This window comes from Oncorhynchus nerka, linkage group LG23 (genome assembly GCF_034236695.1).
Source record: "Oncorhynchus nerka isolate Pitt River linkage group LG23, Oner_Uvic_2.0, whole genome shotgun sequence".
NCBI lineage: Eukaryota > Metazoa > Chordata > Actinopteri > Salmoniformes > Salmonidae > Oncorhynchus > Oncorhynchus nerka.
In genome coordinates, this window is record NC_088418.1 from 34,164,643 (window position 1) to 34,179,272 (window position 14,630).

Sequence of the window (14,630 nt, forward strand, 5' to 3'; positions counted from 1 at the left end):
CCGAGCAGTTGCCACACCAGGCAGTGATGCAACCAGTCATGCTCTCGATGATGCAGCTGTAGAACCTTTTGAGGATCTGAGAACCCATGACAAATATTTTCAGTCTCCTGAGGGGGGATAGGTTTTGTCGTGCCCTTTTCACAACTGTCTTGGTGTGCTTGGACCATGTTAGTTTGTTGGTGATGTGGACACCAAGTAACCTGAAGCTCTCAACCTGCTCCACTACAGCCCCATCGATGAGAATGGGGGTGTGCTCGGTCCTCCTTTTCCTGTAGTTCACAATCATCTCCTTAGTCTTGGTCATGTAGAGGGAGACGTTGTTTGCCTGGCATCACATGGCCAGGTCTCTGACCACCTCCCTATATGCTGTCTCATCGTTGTTGGTGATCAGGCCTACCACTGTTGTGTCATCGGCAAACTTAATGATGGTGTTGGAGTCGTGTCTGGCCGTGCAGTCACGAGTGAACAGGGATTACAGGAGGGGACTGAGCACGCACCCCTGAGGGATCCCTGTGCTAAGGATCAGCGCAGGCATTCCACATTTAACCTCACGCACGTGAAAATCGAAATATCAAGTTATTTGGTTTCATATACAAAAACAAGATAATTATTTGGTTTCATATGCAAAAAAACAAGCAATTTTTCTGTTTTTCACATTGCTGATTCCTCCTTTTTAACACAAAAAATGAATCACACGTACACGGACCTCTGTGTGTTCAAGGGAGATTTTAACCCACTAACCCCCTAAAATACTCCAAGTTTGCACCATCATTGTAAAGCCCTAGTTATTGTGTTGCTTTGACAGTTATTTTTGAAGATTATTATTTATTTCATGTGATTAGCGATTGATTTATGTATTTCCCTCATTTTAAGCTCCATCCTGTTACTTGAATTGAACTCTCGTTTTAATATGATGAAACTATTCATTTTTAAATATTTATTTCCAAAGACATTGAAACATTGAAAATCTGATCAAATCTGTAAAAGCAGGTTCTACTCTTTTTGAAAATGTTTAAAAAAAGAGTAGAAAACTGAATGAAAAACTGAATGGGTCGAGCCTAACACGTCAACCCTGTTACTCATCGATAGACAGGCTATAAATGTTTTAACAATTTAAAAAAATGTGTGAATCTTGCATTTACCCTGCCTGTTGTACACAAGCTTCCATTCCACCCGCCATAAGGTAATTCATGGCTGATTTAACTAGTAATTACCACTTGATTACGAACGCACCATAACACCGCTAACCATCCACTGTAAAGCCGTACATACATATCACTCACACGAAGCACAAGACCGACACTTTGACACTCAATCCTTTTCATTATTTAATTAAGCTGAAGAGAGCACTTACTAATAGTCTTTTTTTTGTACCTCTTTAGATAGGAAAACTTGATTTGTATTATATTGAACATGTGCTCTTATGACAGAATGTAAACATTTGGTGAAATCGTAGGTCATTATTTGACACACCATCACAATTGAAATTATATCACTGCAAAAGTGTTGGCTTGGTGGCACAAAAAATGCTCTCTATTCATCAATACGTAAAGAGTAATTTAAGAAGCAGAATTAGGAACTACTTTTGCAACCCTGTAAACTAGATGTAATGGCTATGCATTTCTGAAATATTGTCAGACATTACATGCATTTGAGCAAATATGCAAATGTGTCTACATGTATTTGAAAAACATTTTTAGGTGAAGTTAAATATATTGAAATGTATTTTCCATACGGGGAAGCGAAGGAGGAGATGGAGAAGTAATGTAAAGGGGGGTGAGACTTAGCATTACTGACCGGTGGGACGTCCTCCCCTATGTTGGTGCTGTAGGGTAGGTTGGTAAAGATGGGGTCCATGTCCTGAACATCAGTGATGGTGATGGCTAAATTAGATAGACTGGACAGAGGGCGAGTCTTATCCTGGTCCTGAGGGAGAGAACAGACACACACAAGCATGGTCACCCCTGGGTCAATGTTCATTGGGAAGAAAACAGACATAAACCTGGACTTGCTCCTTTTCTTTTAAAGTTTTTAAACCTTAGCCCTACTGAACAAAATCCTGACTTCACAACAATATACCAACATTTCCATGCCATTCTCAGTTGAATTGTATTTATTTACACTAACCACAACAAAATAAAATAGACATTAGACAAGATGGTTATGCTTGTTACTTCATAAAATCAATGTTTAAGTTTGTTTGTATTTTGTGTATCCCCTCACCGTGGCATTGACGGTGAGCTGGTAGGCCGATGTCGTCTCATAATCCAGAGCCCTGGTGACAGTGACTGTACCACGGGCTCCATCGATGGAGAAAAAGGAAGAGGGGGGCTGGAAAGAGAAGAGCACACTGCCCCCCGTGCCTTGGTCTGGGTCTGTGGCATTCACCTGGTAGACTGAGGTGCCCACTGGAGTGTTCTGGAACACAGAGAAAGACAGGCACACAGGTTGGCATGAAGTCATATTTCTATAGTTTGAGGGGTTATTTAAAAGGTGGATGGCTATGTAGAAACAATGGATGGAGACAGATTACTGTTCTGCACATTTAAAGGGGGGCTGAACTTCCTGATTTGGCCTCAGTTATCAGCTTGCTCATTAAGAAATGCTAGTGGCCATGACTGAAGGCAAACGAGAGTTGTCTTGGGGGTGTAGTTTGATGTGGATGTTTCTTGGGTGTGTCTTTGCCATTTAATCACAACAAACAAGTGCAGTTGTGAGTAGTGACAGTGAGGTAAGCTAAGCTAGCTTTGATATGTAGAGAAGTATAGAAGATGAGGACTTCTCCCCAGATGATCTGTTAATTCAGTTCTATGTGTAGGCTAAAGCCTGCACTGACCTTGTGTTTAGCCAACCTGACAGCAGCTAGCTAGCATAACTTGGGTATAGCTGCAGCTGGCTAGCCTATCTAGCCAGCTGATACTTATCTGTCAAAGCACAGTTATACCATGATAGCAAGAACCACTGTCTGGAATGTGTTTCATGAGACACTCGTTCTTCACACCTTGCTACCAAAAAATAGCTTGCAACTTGAAGTTTCATCACGCCATGTAAAGACGCGTTACCGTGGAAAATATATCAACTGCTAGTTGAATGCCCGGTTTTCAGTCAGCTCAGCTGTCCTACAACACATTATCTAACTGGCTAGTTTTTCTCATCTCTCTTTATGTCCACTGTAAGAACTTTCCCGGGGCACACATCCCAGAACTACTAATATCCAAACAGGAGTAGGCTACATGTGGAGCAGGCTGGCATTCATTGAGATGACTCATGTACTGGAGGCAGTTCTGCAGAGAGGTCACTAGCTGGAACATGAAATATGACATTTTAAACATAACAGTAACCCTAAACTCTAACCTTAACCACACTGCTAACCTAACCCTAACCTTACATTTTTGTTTTCTAAGTTCTGCATCCATGGCAAGACTCAATACAATAAATGCCAACCTGCACATATGGACATTGTACAAATGCCATCCAGCTTGAGTTTAGATACATTTATTAACAAAAATCCAATGGGTGTGTTCAAGTTACAAAGACAAAACATTTCCTGATGTAAATATAATATTGATGTGCTTATAAAGACAGCATGCTAACACTTCACCTAGCAAATGAAAATAAGTTGTGTATCGAGTACAACTTCAGCTGTCTTACCAGAACTAGAATGACATTCTATGTCTATTGTCTATTCTAAAGATTTGGCTCGCTCCCTGTTGCTTTGCACATTTGCTCTGACTTCGGGCGGTGCATGTTCCCGGTTGCCTCAACTCGGGTGCAGATCTGATATGCAGGGGATCCCCTTCCTCAGGAGTGGAGAATACACTCCTGGGTGGTTTCCCAGATATAGGAGCGGTTTGGCAGAGCCAACGTAGGTCTTTACGCATCAACTGTTGGGAGAGTTGGCTCTAGTAACAGACGCTCTGGTGCACCAGTGGCCTCGGACCCTCCTTTATGTGTTTCCGCCAGTGGTTCTGATTCAGCCGATGTTGGATAGGGTGCGCCGGGAGGGCTTATCATTAATTATTGTGGCTCCCCGTTGACCCAGGCAGTCTTGGTTCGCCTTTTAGATGGAGACCCATGGCAACTCCAGTTGCGCAGGGACCTGTTGTCCCAGGCACATGGAAAGATTTGGCACGAGAGGCCGGAGATTTGATTCCGATGGGCCTGGCCACTGAGAGGGCCAATCTGATGACTAGGGGTTTACCTTCGAATGTTAATGCTACCAATCTTGTCTGCAAAGGGCGCCCTCCATGAGAGGGCTGTATGCGTATAAGCGTTTGAGCTCTGGTGCCAAGAGAAGGGGCTTGTTCATTTTCAGTGCTTTGTGAGGGACATCCTTATGTTCTTACAGGTGCTTTTCGAGCAGGGACACGCATTCTGCACATTAAAAGTGTACATGGCCATTATCTTAGCATGTCATGTGGGAATTGACAGAACCACACCTGAGGCACATCCCCTAGTGGTGCAGTTCTTGAAAGGTGTATGTGGTCTCAGACTGGTATCTAAACCTATTGCACCAACATGGGACATGGCAATGTTTTTGGAGACGCTGGGTGTGGCCCCCTTTGAGCCTCTGAAGTCAGTGGATCTGAAGATCCTCTCCTACAAAATATCCCTGCTCATTACTTTGGCCTCGGCTAAACATGTTGGGGACCTCCACGCGTTACCCATACACACGTCCTGTACTCAGTTCGCCCTGGGCGACTAAGGTGACATTGAGTCCAAATGTAGCCTTCACTCCGAAAGTCATGGCTATATCTACAGGTCCTTAGCTTTGAGCTATTTCCCTTTCAACCTCTTCCTTTGCTTCTGAAAAGCAACAGAGGTTTTTGCCCTGTTTCCGGTACGAGCTTTGCACACGTACATTGAACGAACCCGAGATATCCAGTTATGTAACCAGCTATTTGTCTGTTCTGCTAATCCAAGTAGCGGCAGGGCGCTCTCTAAGCAGGGCGCTCTCTCCCTGGCATTTAGCAACCAGGAGCAAGGTTTACCTAGCTGTGTATGTGCTCACTCCACCAGAGGTCTGGCAGCATCTTGGGCATTGTTTAAAGGGTTGACTATAGGAGATATGTGCTGGGGCGAGTTGGGCATCACCACAAACTTTTGTGTGGTTTTATCGCTTGGATGTCACTTCTCTAAGTGTGCTTACAGCTGGGACAGGGGAAAGTAACTTGGCAGCGTGCCGTGTCCGCAATACCCAGATCACCGCATCAGGCAGGGTTTGGTCTGGGTGGTCTGTTGTGGGTCATTATGACTATAACTACTGTTCCCTGGAACCAGGGAAACAAGGTCCAACACCTGTTTGGCCCCGCACTGCCCGTTCCTGGGCTTGGTGAAGGGTGGTATTAAATTGAAGGAATGAGTCCATGCCTCACGCGTATCAGCTGTGGAAGGCAGGGCTTCGTATGAGGCATGGATTTTATTGGCCTTGTCAGGTACCATTGTAGATCCTTCAACCGAAGTTGCGAGAGTGCGACTCACCATAGTATGTTATCCCTCGTTTAACATTACGTTTTAGACTAAACTGACTTCATGAACAAATGATCCTATTTACACGTTGTAGTCAATTTTGACAATATAATAAATGTTTCTGACTCGTATCGATGCCACATAGGCCTTTTTCAAAAGGAAAATGTGTTTTTAGGGGCAGTTTCTCTTTAATGATGAACAGTATCCCAACTAGTTCCTGTTTCTTATCAACTAAACAACTAACCTCATATCAGTCTCATTCTGAACATCGTAATATTCTATAAATCTGCACAAACCCCAGTCTACATGATGACTCAGCTTACACAAATTGGCGTAATTATTTATTTACTAACTAACAAAATAATCACACAGAAATACACACACACACACAGTATAGGTTGAATTGATTACCAACATAATGTAATGAAAAGTCCCTAATGGACGAACCCGATATGACAGCTTATTACACAATGAATGGGGTGGGTTAAGAAAGAGCGGGAGAAGTTTCTGTCTATAGGCTGGTAGCAACAAAATGGAGTCATGGTTAGATTTGCCAAAGGGAGGGCGGGGGAGAGCTTTGTATGCATCGTGGAACTTAGAGTAGCAATGGTCCAGAATGCTACCAGCTCGTGTCGCGCATTCAATATGCTGATAGAATTTAGGAAGGCTTGTTCTCAGATTAGCTTTGTTAAAATACCCAGCTACAATAAATGCAGCCTCAGGATATATGGTTTCCAGTTTACATAGAGTCCAGTGAAGTTCTTTCAGGGTCGTCTAGGTATCTGCTTGTGGGGGATTTACACAGCTGTGACTATAATTGAAGAGAACTCTCTTGGTAGATAATGCGGTGGACATTTGATTGTAAAGAATTCTAGGTCTAGGTGAACAAGAGGACTTGAGTTCCTGTATGTTGTTTTGTTTACACCATGAGTCGTTAATCATCAGGCATACACCCCCGCCCTTCTTCTTACCTGAGAGATTTGTTTCTGTCATCACGATGCATGAAGAAACCGGGTGGCTGTACTGACTCTGACAACATATCCCGAGTGAGCCATGTTTCTGTGAAACAGAGAATGCTACAATCTCTGATGTCTCTCTGGAAGGCAACTCATGCCCTAATTTCTAGAGATTGTCTAGAGATTGGACATTGGCGAGTAATATGCTCGGAAGCGGTGGATGGTGTGCTCGCCTTCTAAGTCTGACCAGTAGGCCACTCCTGCGGTGACCGCGTTGTTTTGGGTCGGCCTCTGGGATAAGATCCCATGTCCAGGGTGGAGGTCCAAACAAAGGATCCGCTTTGGGAAAGTCATATTCCTGGTCGTAATGTTGTTAATTTGACGTCGCTTTTATATCCAATAGTTCTTCCCGTCGGTATGTAATAACACTTGAGGTTTTCTGGGCTAACAATGCAAAAAATAATACATAATAAAACAAATTACTAAGGGTTTCCTAAGGACATGAAATCTCTGTCAGCGCCATTCTGTAGGATCATCATAGCGCTTGATGGTTTTTGCTACTGCACTTGAAGAAATGTTCAAAGTTCTTGACATTTTCCACATTGACTGACCTTCATGTCTTAAAGTAATGATGGACTGTCATTTCTATTTGCTTAGTTGAGCTGTTGTTGCATTGATATAGACCTTGTCTTTTACCAAATAGGGCTTCTCTGTATACCACCCCTACCTTGTCACAACACAACTGATTGGCTCCAATGTGTTAAGAAGAAAATAAATTCCACAAATTACCTTCTAACAAGGCACACCTGTTAATTGAAATGCATTCCAGGTGACAACCTCATGAAGCTGGTTGAGAAAATGCCAAGAGTGTGCAAAGTTGTCATCAAGGCAAAGGGTGGCTACTTTGAAGAATTTCAAATCTAAAATATATTTTGATTTGTTGAACACTTTTGGTTACTATATGGTTTTGATGTCTTCACAACTATTCTACAATGTAGAAAATAGTAAAAAATAAATAAAAACCCTTGATTGAGCAAGTGTGTCCAAACTTTTGACTGGTACTGTAGAAACACTCGATTTTCACATATGTTGAAGTCGGGGTGGTGCTGAATATAAGGAATATATAACCCGTGATAAGAAAAATGATCTGCTATGCAGGTGTTGGTTATTTACATGATATGTTGGATGTATAACTTCGAATGAACTTTCAAATCGGGGAGCGCTGCTTGTATGGTCATTCACTAAGCCACACCCATCCCACCTGCATTCCTAGCCACTGTAGGAATAAACACAAACACTCCCCTGTCGATGCAAAGGAGTTTGTCAGCAAACTTGTAAAACATGTTCATTCATTGGAATTATATCTTACACTGAAACATAGGCAAATATATCCAAACTCCCAAATACAATAGAAACAAAGAAACCCACACAAGCACGCACAGACACATCCACACACACACGCATAGGTTCCTGGTCAGGAGCAGTAGATCGTGACCACATAGGGGAGAAGGGTATATGTGAACACCCCTAAATATATATGTGGCTTTCTTTGTCTGTCTGCTGTGTTGCACCTCCCACCAGAGGGTGTGTGTTTCTGTGTATGCTACTCAGCCCATATCAGTTGTACTACAAGGGTATGCGGGAGGCCAAGGACAATTGTCCAGGAAACCCAACAACACACATGCACGCACACACTCTATCAGTGGTCGTTTGGGTGTGCTGTGAGGCCAAGGTTCATTGCCCAGTGAACACAACAGCATAACACATGTAAAAGAAGCTGACTGGCTGCCTTTGTCTACATCCTCTGACATCACTGCCTCTCACTCCACCTTACCCGGCCAGCATCTCACTATATATCTCTCTGTCTCTCTCTCCTTCTCCCAAACTCTCTCTCTTTCTCTCAGTTACACACACACACACCGATGTGCGTACTCCCTCTCTCTTTAAGTCCTACATCCCTCCCTCGTGTCCTCTTGCAGGAAGGCAGGCATGCATCAGTAGTACTGATGACACATCTGTCTCACTGGATTAAGGTGCCTGTCACCTATTGAGAGAGGGATGGAAATATTATATATATATATATATATATATATATATATATACAAACAGTGGGGCAAAAAAGTATTTAGTCAGCCACCAATTGTGCAAGTTCTCCCATTTTCATCATAGGTACACTTCAACTATGACAGACAAAATGAGGGAAAGAAAATCACATTGTAGGATTTTTAATGAATTTATTTGCAAATTATGGTGGAAAATAAGTATTTGGTCACCTACAAACAAGCAAGATTTCTGGCTCTCACAGACCTGTAACTTATTCTTTAAGAGGCTCCTCTGTCCTCCACTCGTTACCTGTATTAACCTCTTGAACCTCTGGGGGCAGTATTTCATTTTTGGATGAAAAACGTTCCCGTTTTAAACAAGATATTTTGTCACGAAAAGATGCTCGACTATGCATATAATTGACAGCTTGGAAAGAAAATAATCTGACGTTTCCAAAACTGCAAAGATATTGTCTGTGAGTGCCACAGAACTAATGCTACAGGCGAAACCAAGATGAAATTTCATACAGGAAGTGAGCCAGATTTTTGAGGCGCTGTGTTCCAATGTCTCCTTATATGGCTGTGAATGCGCAAGGAATGAGCCTACACTTTCTGTGTTTTCCCCAAGGTGTTTGCAGCATTGTAACGTATTTGTAGGCATATCATTGGAAAATTGACCATAAGAGACTACATTTACCAGGTGTCCGCTCGGTGTCCTCCGTCGAAACTATTGCGTAATCTCCAGGTGCGTGCATTGTTCCATTTTGAACAGAGGAGAAACCAAACTGCCATGAGTGACCTATCATCGAATAGATATGTGAAAAACACCTTGAGGATTGATTCTAAACAATGTTTGCCATGTTTCTGTCGATATTATGGAGTTAATTTTGAAAAAAGTTTGCGTTGTAATGACTGAATTTTCAGTTTTTTTTCTTAGCCAAACGTGATGAACAAAACGGAGCGATTTCTCCTACACAAATAATATTTTGGGAAAAACGGAACATTTGCTATCTAACTGAGAGTCTCCTCATTGAAAACATCCGAAGTTCTTCAAAGGTAAATGATTTTATTTGAATGCTGTTCTTGTTTTTGTGAAAATATTGCCTGCTGAATGCTAGGCTTAATGCTATGCTAGCTATCAATATTCTTACACAAATGCTTGTGTAGCTATGGTTGAAAAGCATTTTTTGAAAATCTGAGATGACAGTGTTTTTAACAAAAGGCTAAGCTTGTGAGCCAATATATTTATTTAATTTCATTTGCGATTTTCATGAATAGTTAACATTGCGTTATGGTAATGAGCTTGAGGCTATAATTACGCTCCCGGATACGGGATTGCTCGTCGCAACAGGTTAATGGCACCTGTTTGAACTTGTTATCAGTATAAAAGACACCTGTCCACAATCTCAAACAGTCACACTCCAAACTCCACTATGGCCAAGACCAAAGAGCTGTCAATGGACACCAGAAACAAAATTGTGGACCTGCACCAGGCTGGGAAGACTGAATCTGCAATAGGTAAGCAGCTTGTTTTGAAGAAATCAACTGTGGGAGCAATTATTAGGAAATGGAAGACATACAAGACCACTGATAATATCCCTCGATCTGGGGCTCCATGCAAGATCTCACCACGTGGGGTCAAAATGATAACAAGAACGGTGAGCAAAAATCCTAGAACCACACGGGGGGACCTAGTGAATGACCTGCAGAGAGCTGGGACCAAAGTAACAAAGCCTACCATCAGTAACACACTACGCCGCCAGGGACTCAAATCCTGCAGTGCCAGGCGTGTCCCCCTGCTTAAGCCATTACATGTCCAGGCCCGTCTGAAGTTTGCTAGAGAGCATTTGGATGATCCAGAAGAAGATTGGGAGAATGTCATATGGTCAGATGAAACCAAAATATAACTTTTTGGTAAAAACTCAACTCGTCGTGTTTGGAGGACAAAGAATGCTGAGTTGCATCCGAAGAACACCATACCTACTGTGAAGCATGGGGGTGGAAACATCATGCTTTGAGGCTGTTTTTCTGCAAAGGGACCAGGACGACTGATCCGTGTAAAGGAACGAATGAATGGGGCCATGTATCGTGAGATTTTGAGTGAAAACCTCCTTCCATCAGCAAAAGCATTGAAGATGAAATGTGGCTGGGTCTTTCAGCATGACAATGATCCCAAACACACTTCCCAGGCAACAAAAGAGTGGCTTCGTAAGAAGCATTTCAAGGTCCTGGAGTGGCCTAGCCAGTCTCCAGATCTCAACCCTATAGAAAATCTTTGCAGGGAGTTGAAAGTCCGTGTTGCCCAGCAACAGCCCCAAAACATCACTGCTCTAGAGTAGATCTGCATGGAGGAATGGGCCAAAATACCAGCAACAGTTCGTGACAACCTTGTGAAGACTTGCAGAAAACGTTTGACCTCTGTCATTGCCAACAAAGGGTATATAACAAAGTATTGAGATAAACTTTTGTTATTGACCAAATACTTACTTCCACCATAATTTGCAAATAAATTCATTAAAAATCCTACAATGTGATTTTCTGGATTTGTTTTTCTTTCATTTTGTCTGTCATAAGTGTACCTATGATCGAAATTACAGGCCTCTCTCATCTTTTTAAGTGGGAGAACTTGCACAATTGGTGCCTGACTAAATCCTTTTTTGCCCCACTGTGTATATATATATATATATGAGACAGAGATGTGTAAGAGAGAGAGGAAGAGGTAGAGAGAAATAAATAAGGGGGAAAAAAGATGAATGGTGGTAGTGGGGGGATTAACTCCTACTCTGAAAGTAAGGGAGGACTTTTTTAGATGTCATCGGGCATCGAATCCGCAGGATCAATCAATCATGATTTAGTAAATCCACCCTCCACACAGGGAGAATCAATCCATCAACAGTGATCCCATAAAACAACTTCACAATGCAAATACAACAACAAATGCCATATCTTACAGATCCCCTAACACATCAACATATTTTTGCTTTGTCATTACACATGATGCAGCTGAAGTAAGTAGCAGGCAAGCCACATTTCGACATGGCCACTGTGAGTGTCCCAAATGTGTTCAGAGTACTTGCATGGAGTGTTTAGATATATTTGAGAGAGTGTGATCATTCATATTTGTGGAGTGCAAGTGACTGTTAAGGGAGCGTGGAGTGTGTACGAGATATGGGGATATCCTTTTCCCTTCCTAAAGCCTGACAGTCTGTCTCTATCTCTCTCCACACAGCAGCCTGTAAACAATGTCTCATTAACACAACTGCCGCTGCGGCTCAGTAAATAACCACAACACACACATCAGTCAACATGTACTTTCAGAGCTGGGAGTGGCACAGTGAATAGTTCAGTAGTGCAGAGCTGAGCACAATTGTCCAGCTAAGTTGTGTGGAAGTACTTATGTAAGAGAGAGAAAAAATTCATGCCTCTAATAACCATGAGAAATCTGTAATACAAAAGGGGCTTCCATTTATATTTTAACTGGCCTGGCTGCTCTATAATGTGTAATAGGGCCTAAAGCCCCTTTCTTTTCAACCAGCCTCCCCCTCTACTCGACCTCAGCCGCTCTAGATGTAGCAGCAAAATACTACTTTCTCCCCACCCACTTATAGAGAGGTGGGGAATTCTCGAGACTCCATGTCTCCATTCTAGTCTAGGTAGGATGGTGGAGAGTCCATTGGGAGTGGGAGCTGTCTGGCTGAATAACTTTAGGAAATCCAGCCAACTTGACACAACTGTGGGAAGCATTGGAGTCAACATGGGCCAGCATCCCTGTGGAACGCTTACAACACATTGTAGAGTCCATGCTACAATGAAATGAGACTGTTCTGAGGACAAAAGGAAGGGGTCTATGCTCAGTGTAATATATATATATATTTAAACATACACAGTTGATGTTGGAAGTTTACATACACTTAGCTTGAAGTCATTAAAACTCGTTTCTCAACCACTCCCAAAATGAATTGTTAACAAACTATAGTTTTGGCAAGTCGGTTAGGACATCTACTTTGTAGATTGTTTACAGACAGATTATTTCACTTATAATTCACTATATCACTATTCCAGTGGGTCATAAGTTAACATACACAAAGTTGACTGTGCCTTTAAACAGCTTGTACAATTCCAGAAAATAATGTCAAAGCTTTAGAAGCCTCTGATAGGCTAATTGACATAATTTGAGTCAATTGGAGGTGTACCTGTGGATGTATTTCAAGGCCTACCTTCAAACTCAGTGCATCTTTGCTTGGGAGCAATTTCCAAACGCCTGAAGGTACCATGTTCATCTGTACAAACAATATTACGCAAGTATCAACACCATGGAACTACGCAGCTGTCATACCGCTCCGGAAGGAGTCCATTCTGTCTCCTAGAGATGAACGTACTTTGGTGCGAAAAGTGCAAATCAAGTTGGAGTTTTAATGACTCTAAGTGTATGTAAATATCTGACTTCAACTGTATATTTATATATTTGCACGCTCGCACACACACTGTGTACAAAACATTAGAACTGACTCAATTCGTCGGGGCATTGACTCTAAAAGGTTTCAAAAGTGTTCCATTGGGATGCTGGCCCATGTTGACTGCAATGCTTCCCACAGTTGTGTCAAGTTGGCTGGATGTCCTTTGGGTGGTGGACCATTCTTGATACACACTGGAAACTGTTGAGTTAAAAACCCATCAGCGTTGCAGTTCTTGACGCACTCAAACCAGTGCACCTGGCACTTACTACCTTATCCCATTCATTTAAATATTTTGTGTTGCCCATTCACGCTCTGAATGGCACACATACTGTACATAATCTTGGTGGTTCCAAACTTATTCCATTTAGGAATGATGGAGGCCACTGTGTTCTTGGGGACCTTTAATAATGCTGCAGACATTTTTTGGTACTCTTCCCCAGATCTGTGCCTCGACACAATCCTGTCTCAGAGCTCTACAGACAATTCCTTTGACTTCATGGCTTGGTTTTTGCTCTGACACGCACTGTCAACTGCATGTCAAATTTGCTAACATTTCTAAAAACCTGTTTTTGCTTTATCATTATGTGGTATTGTGTGTAGATTGATGAGGAGATTTTTTTCTCATCCATTTTAGAATAAGGCTGTAACGTAAAAGTCAAGGGGTCTGAATACTTTTTCTGAATGCAATGTATGTTTCAAGACAGACCAGAGAAATTACCATTCTAGTCTACCAAAAACGTGTTATGCATCGAGAGATAATACAACCCAATGAGCTGTCATTTCTGATGAAGCACCTAAGATATGTAATAGTGAATGGAGGTTATACGAGGATAAATGCTTTTCAACAAACCCGCTTTGGTTCGTGTGGATCAATTTGGGTAAGCAAGTCCCGAAATGAGAAAACATTTTGGAAAACAGTTTAATATGTGTTCATCAAAGAGAGGGGTGATAATGAGAACACTGGGTGGCATCCTTACCTTTTTTTTATAAAAATGAAATTAGTGCTGTATTCACATCTCTCCCAAATGAACCTTTGTGAACAGCTGTATTAATAATAATTTTGAGCAACAGTGGACCTAATTGATTCAAGCATCTTAAATAGACTTCAGGAGGAATATCATCCCATCCAGGTGATTTGCCTTTATTCTTGTTTTTCAATGCCCTTTTGAGTAAATGTAGAGAGATTTAGGCTCCCAGCAAGCCGGCTTCCTCAGTTGAGAGAAGAGGAGTAATTTTATCTTTAAATAAGGACTCGATCTGGCCTGTTGTGGAGACACAATCAGAAGTGTACAATTCTTTATAGAAACTGAAAAATATTTGGTTGATTAATTTGGGTTCTGATGGTAATTCATCTGATTCAGATTCAATAGTTGCAAGGTCCACTAATTGATCATTACTACGAAGCCTGTTAGCCAGCAGACGACTGGGTCGATTACCATGTAAGTAATGGTTGAGTCTATCTCAATGGATAGCAAATTCTGCTCTCTGTCTGATCAATAGATTTAGTTCTGTCTTGACTTTGAAGACAATAGTCACTACCTGGTCTGAAAAAAATAGTTTGAGAATGCTCTAACATCGTTTAACAACTTATCCCAGTCTTTATTTGTGATTCATTCATTCGACGGAAATGCAGTTTTAAATAAACCTTTATATCGCATAATATCCGAGGATCATCGACTGAACTTTTGTAAATCATTATGAATTCT

At 41.8% G+C, this 14,630-nt stretch overlaps 1 protein-coding gene across 1 annotated transcript in view; it reads right to left on the minus strand.

The window, feature by feature from the left end:
• The window catches only part of LOC115107209 (cadherin-23-like), a 578,454-nt gene that overhangs the window by 380,344 nt on the left and 183,480 nt on the right, over window positions 1-14,630 (minus strand). The window contains exons 7-8 of the mRNA XM_065008058.1: window positions 2,224-2,418; window positions 1,798-1,926 (exon numbers count right to left, since the gene is read on the minus strand). Of these exons, the coding sequence (XP_064864130.1) occupies window positions 1,798-1,926; window positions 2,224-2,418 (324 nt within the window). The remainder of the gene's footprint in view (window positions 1-1,797; window positions 1,927-2,223; window positions 2,419-14,630) is intronic.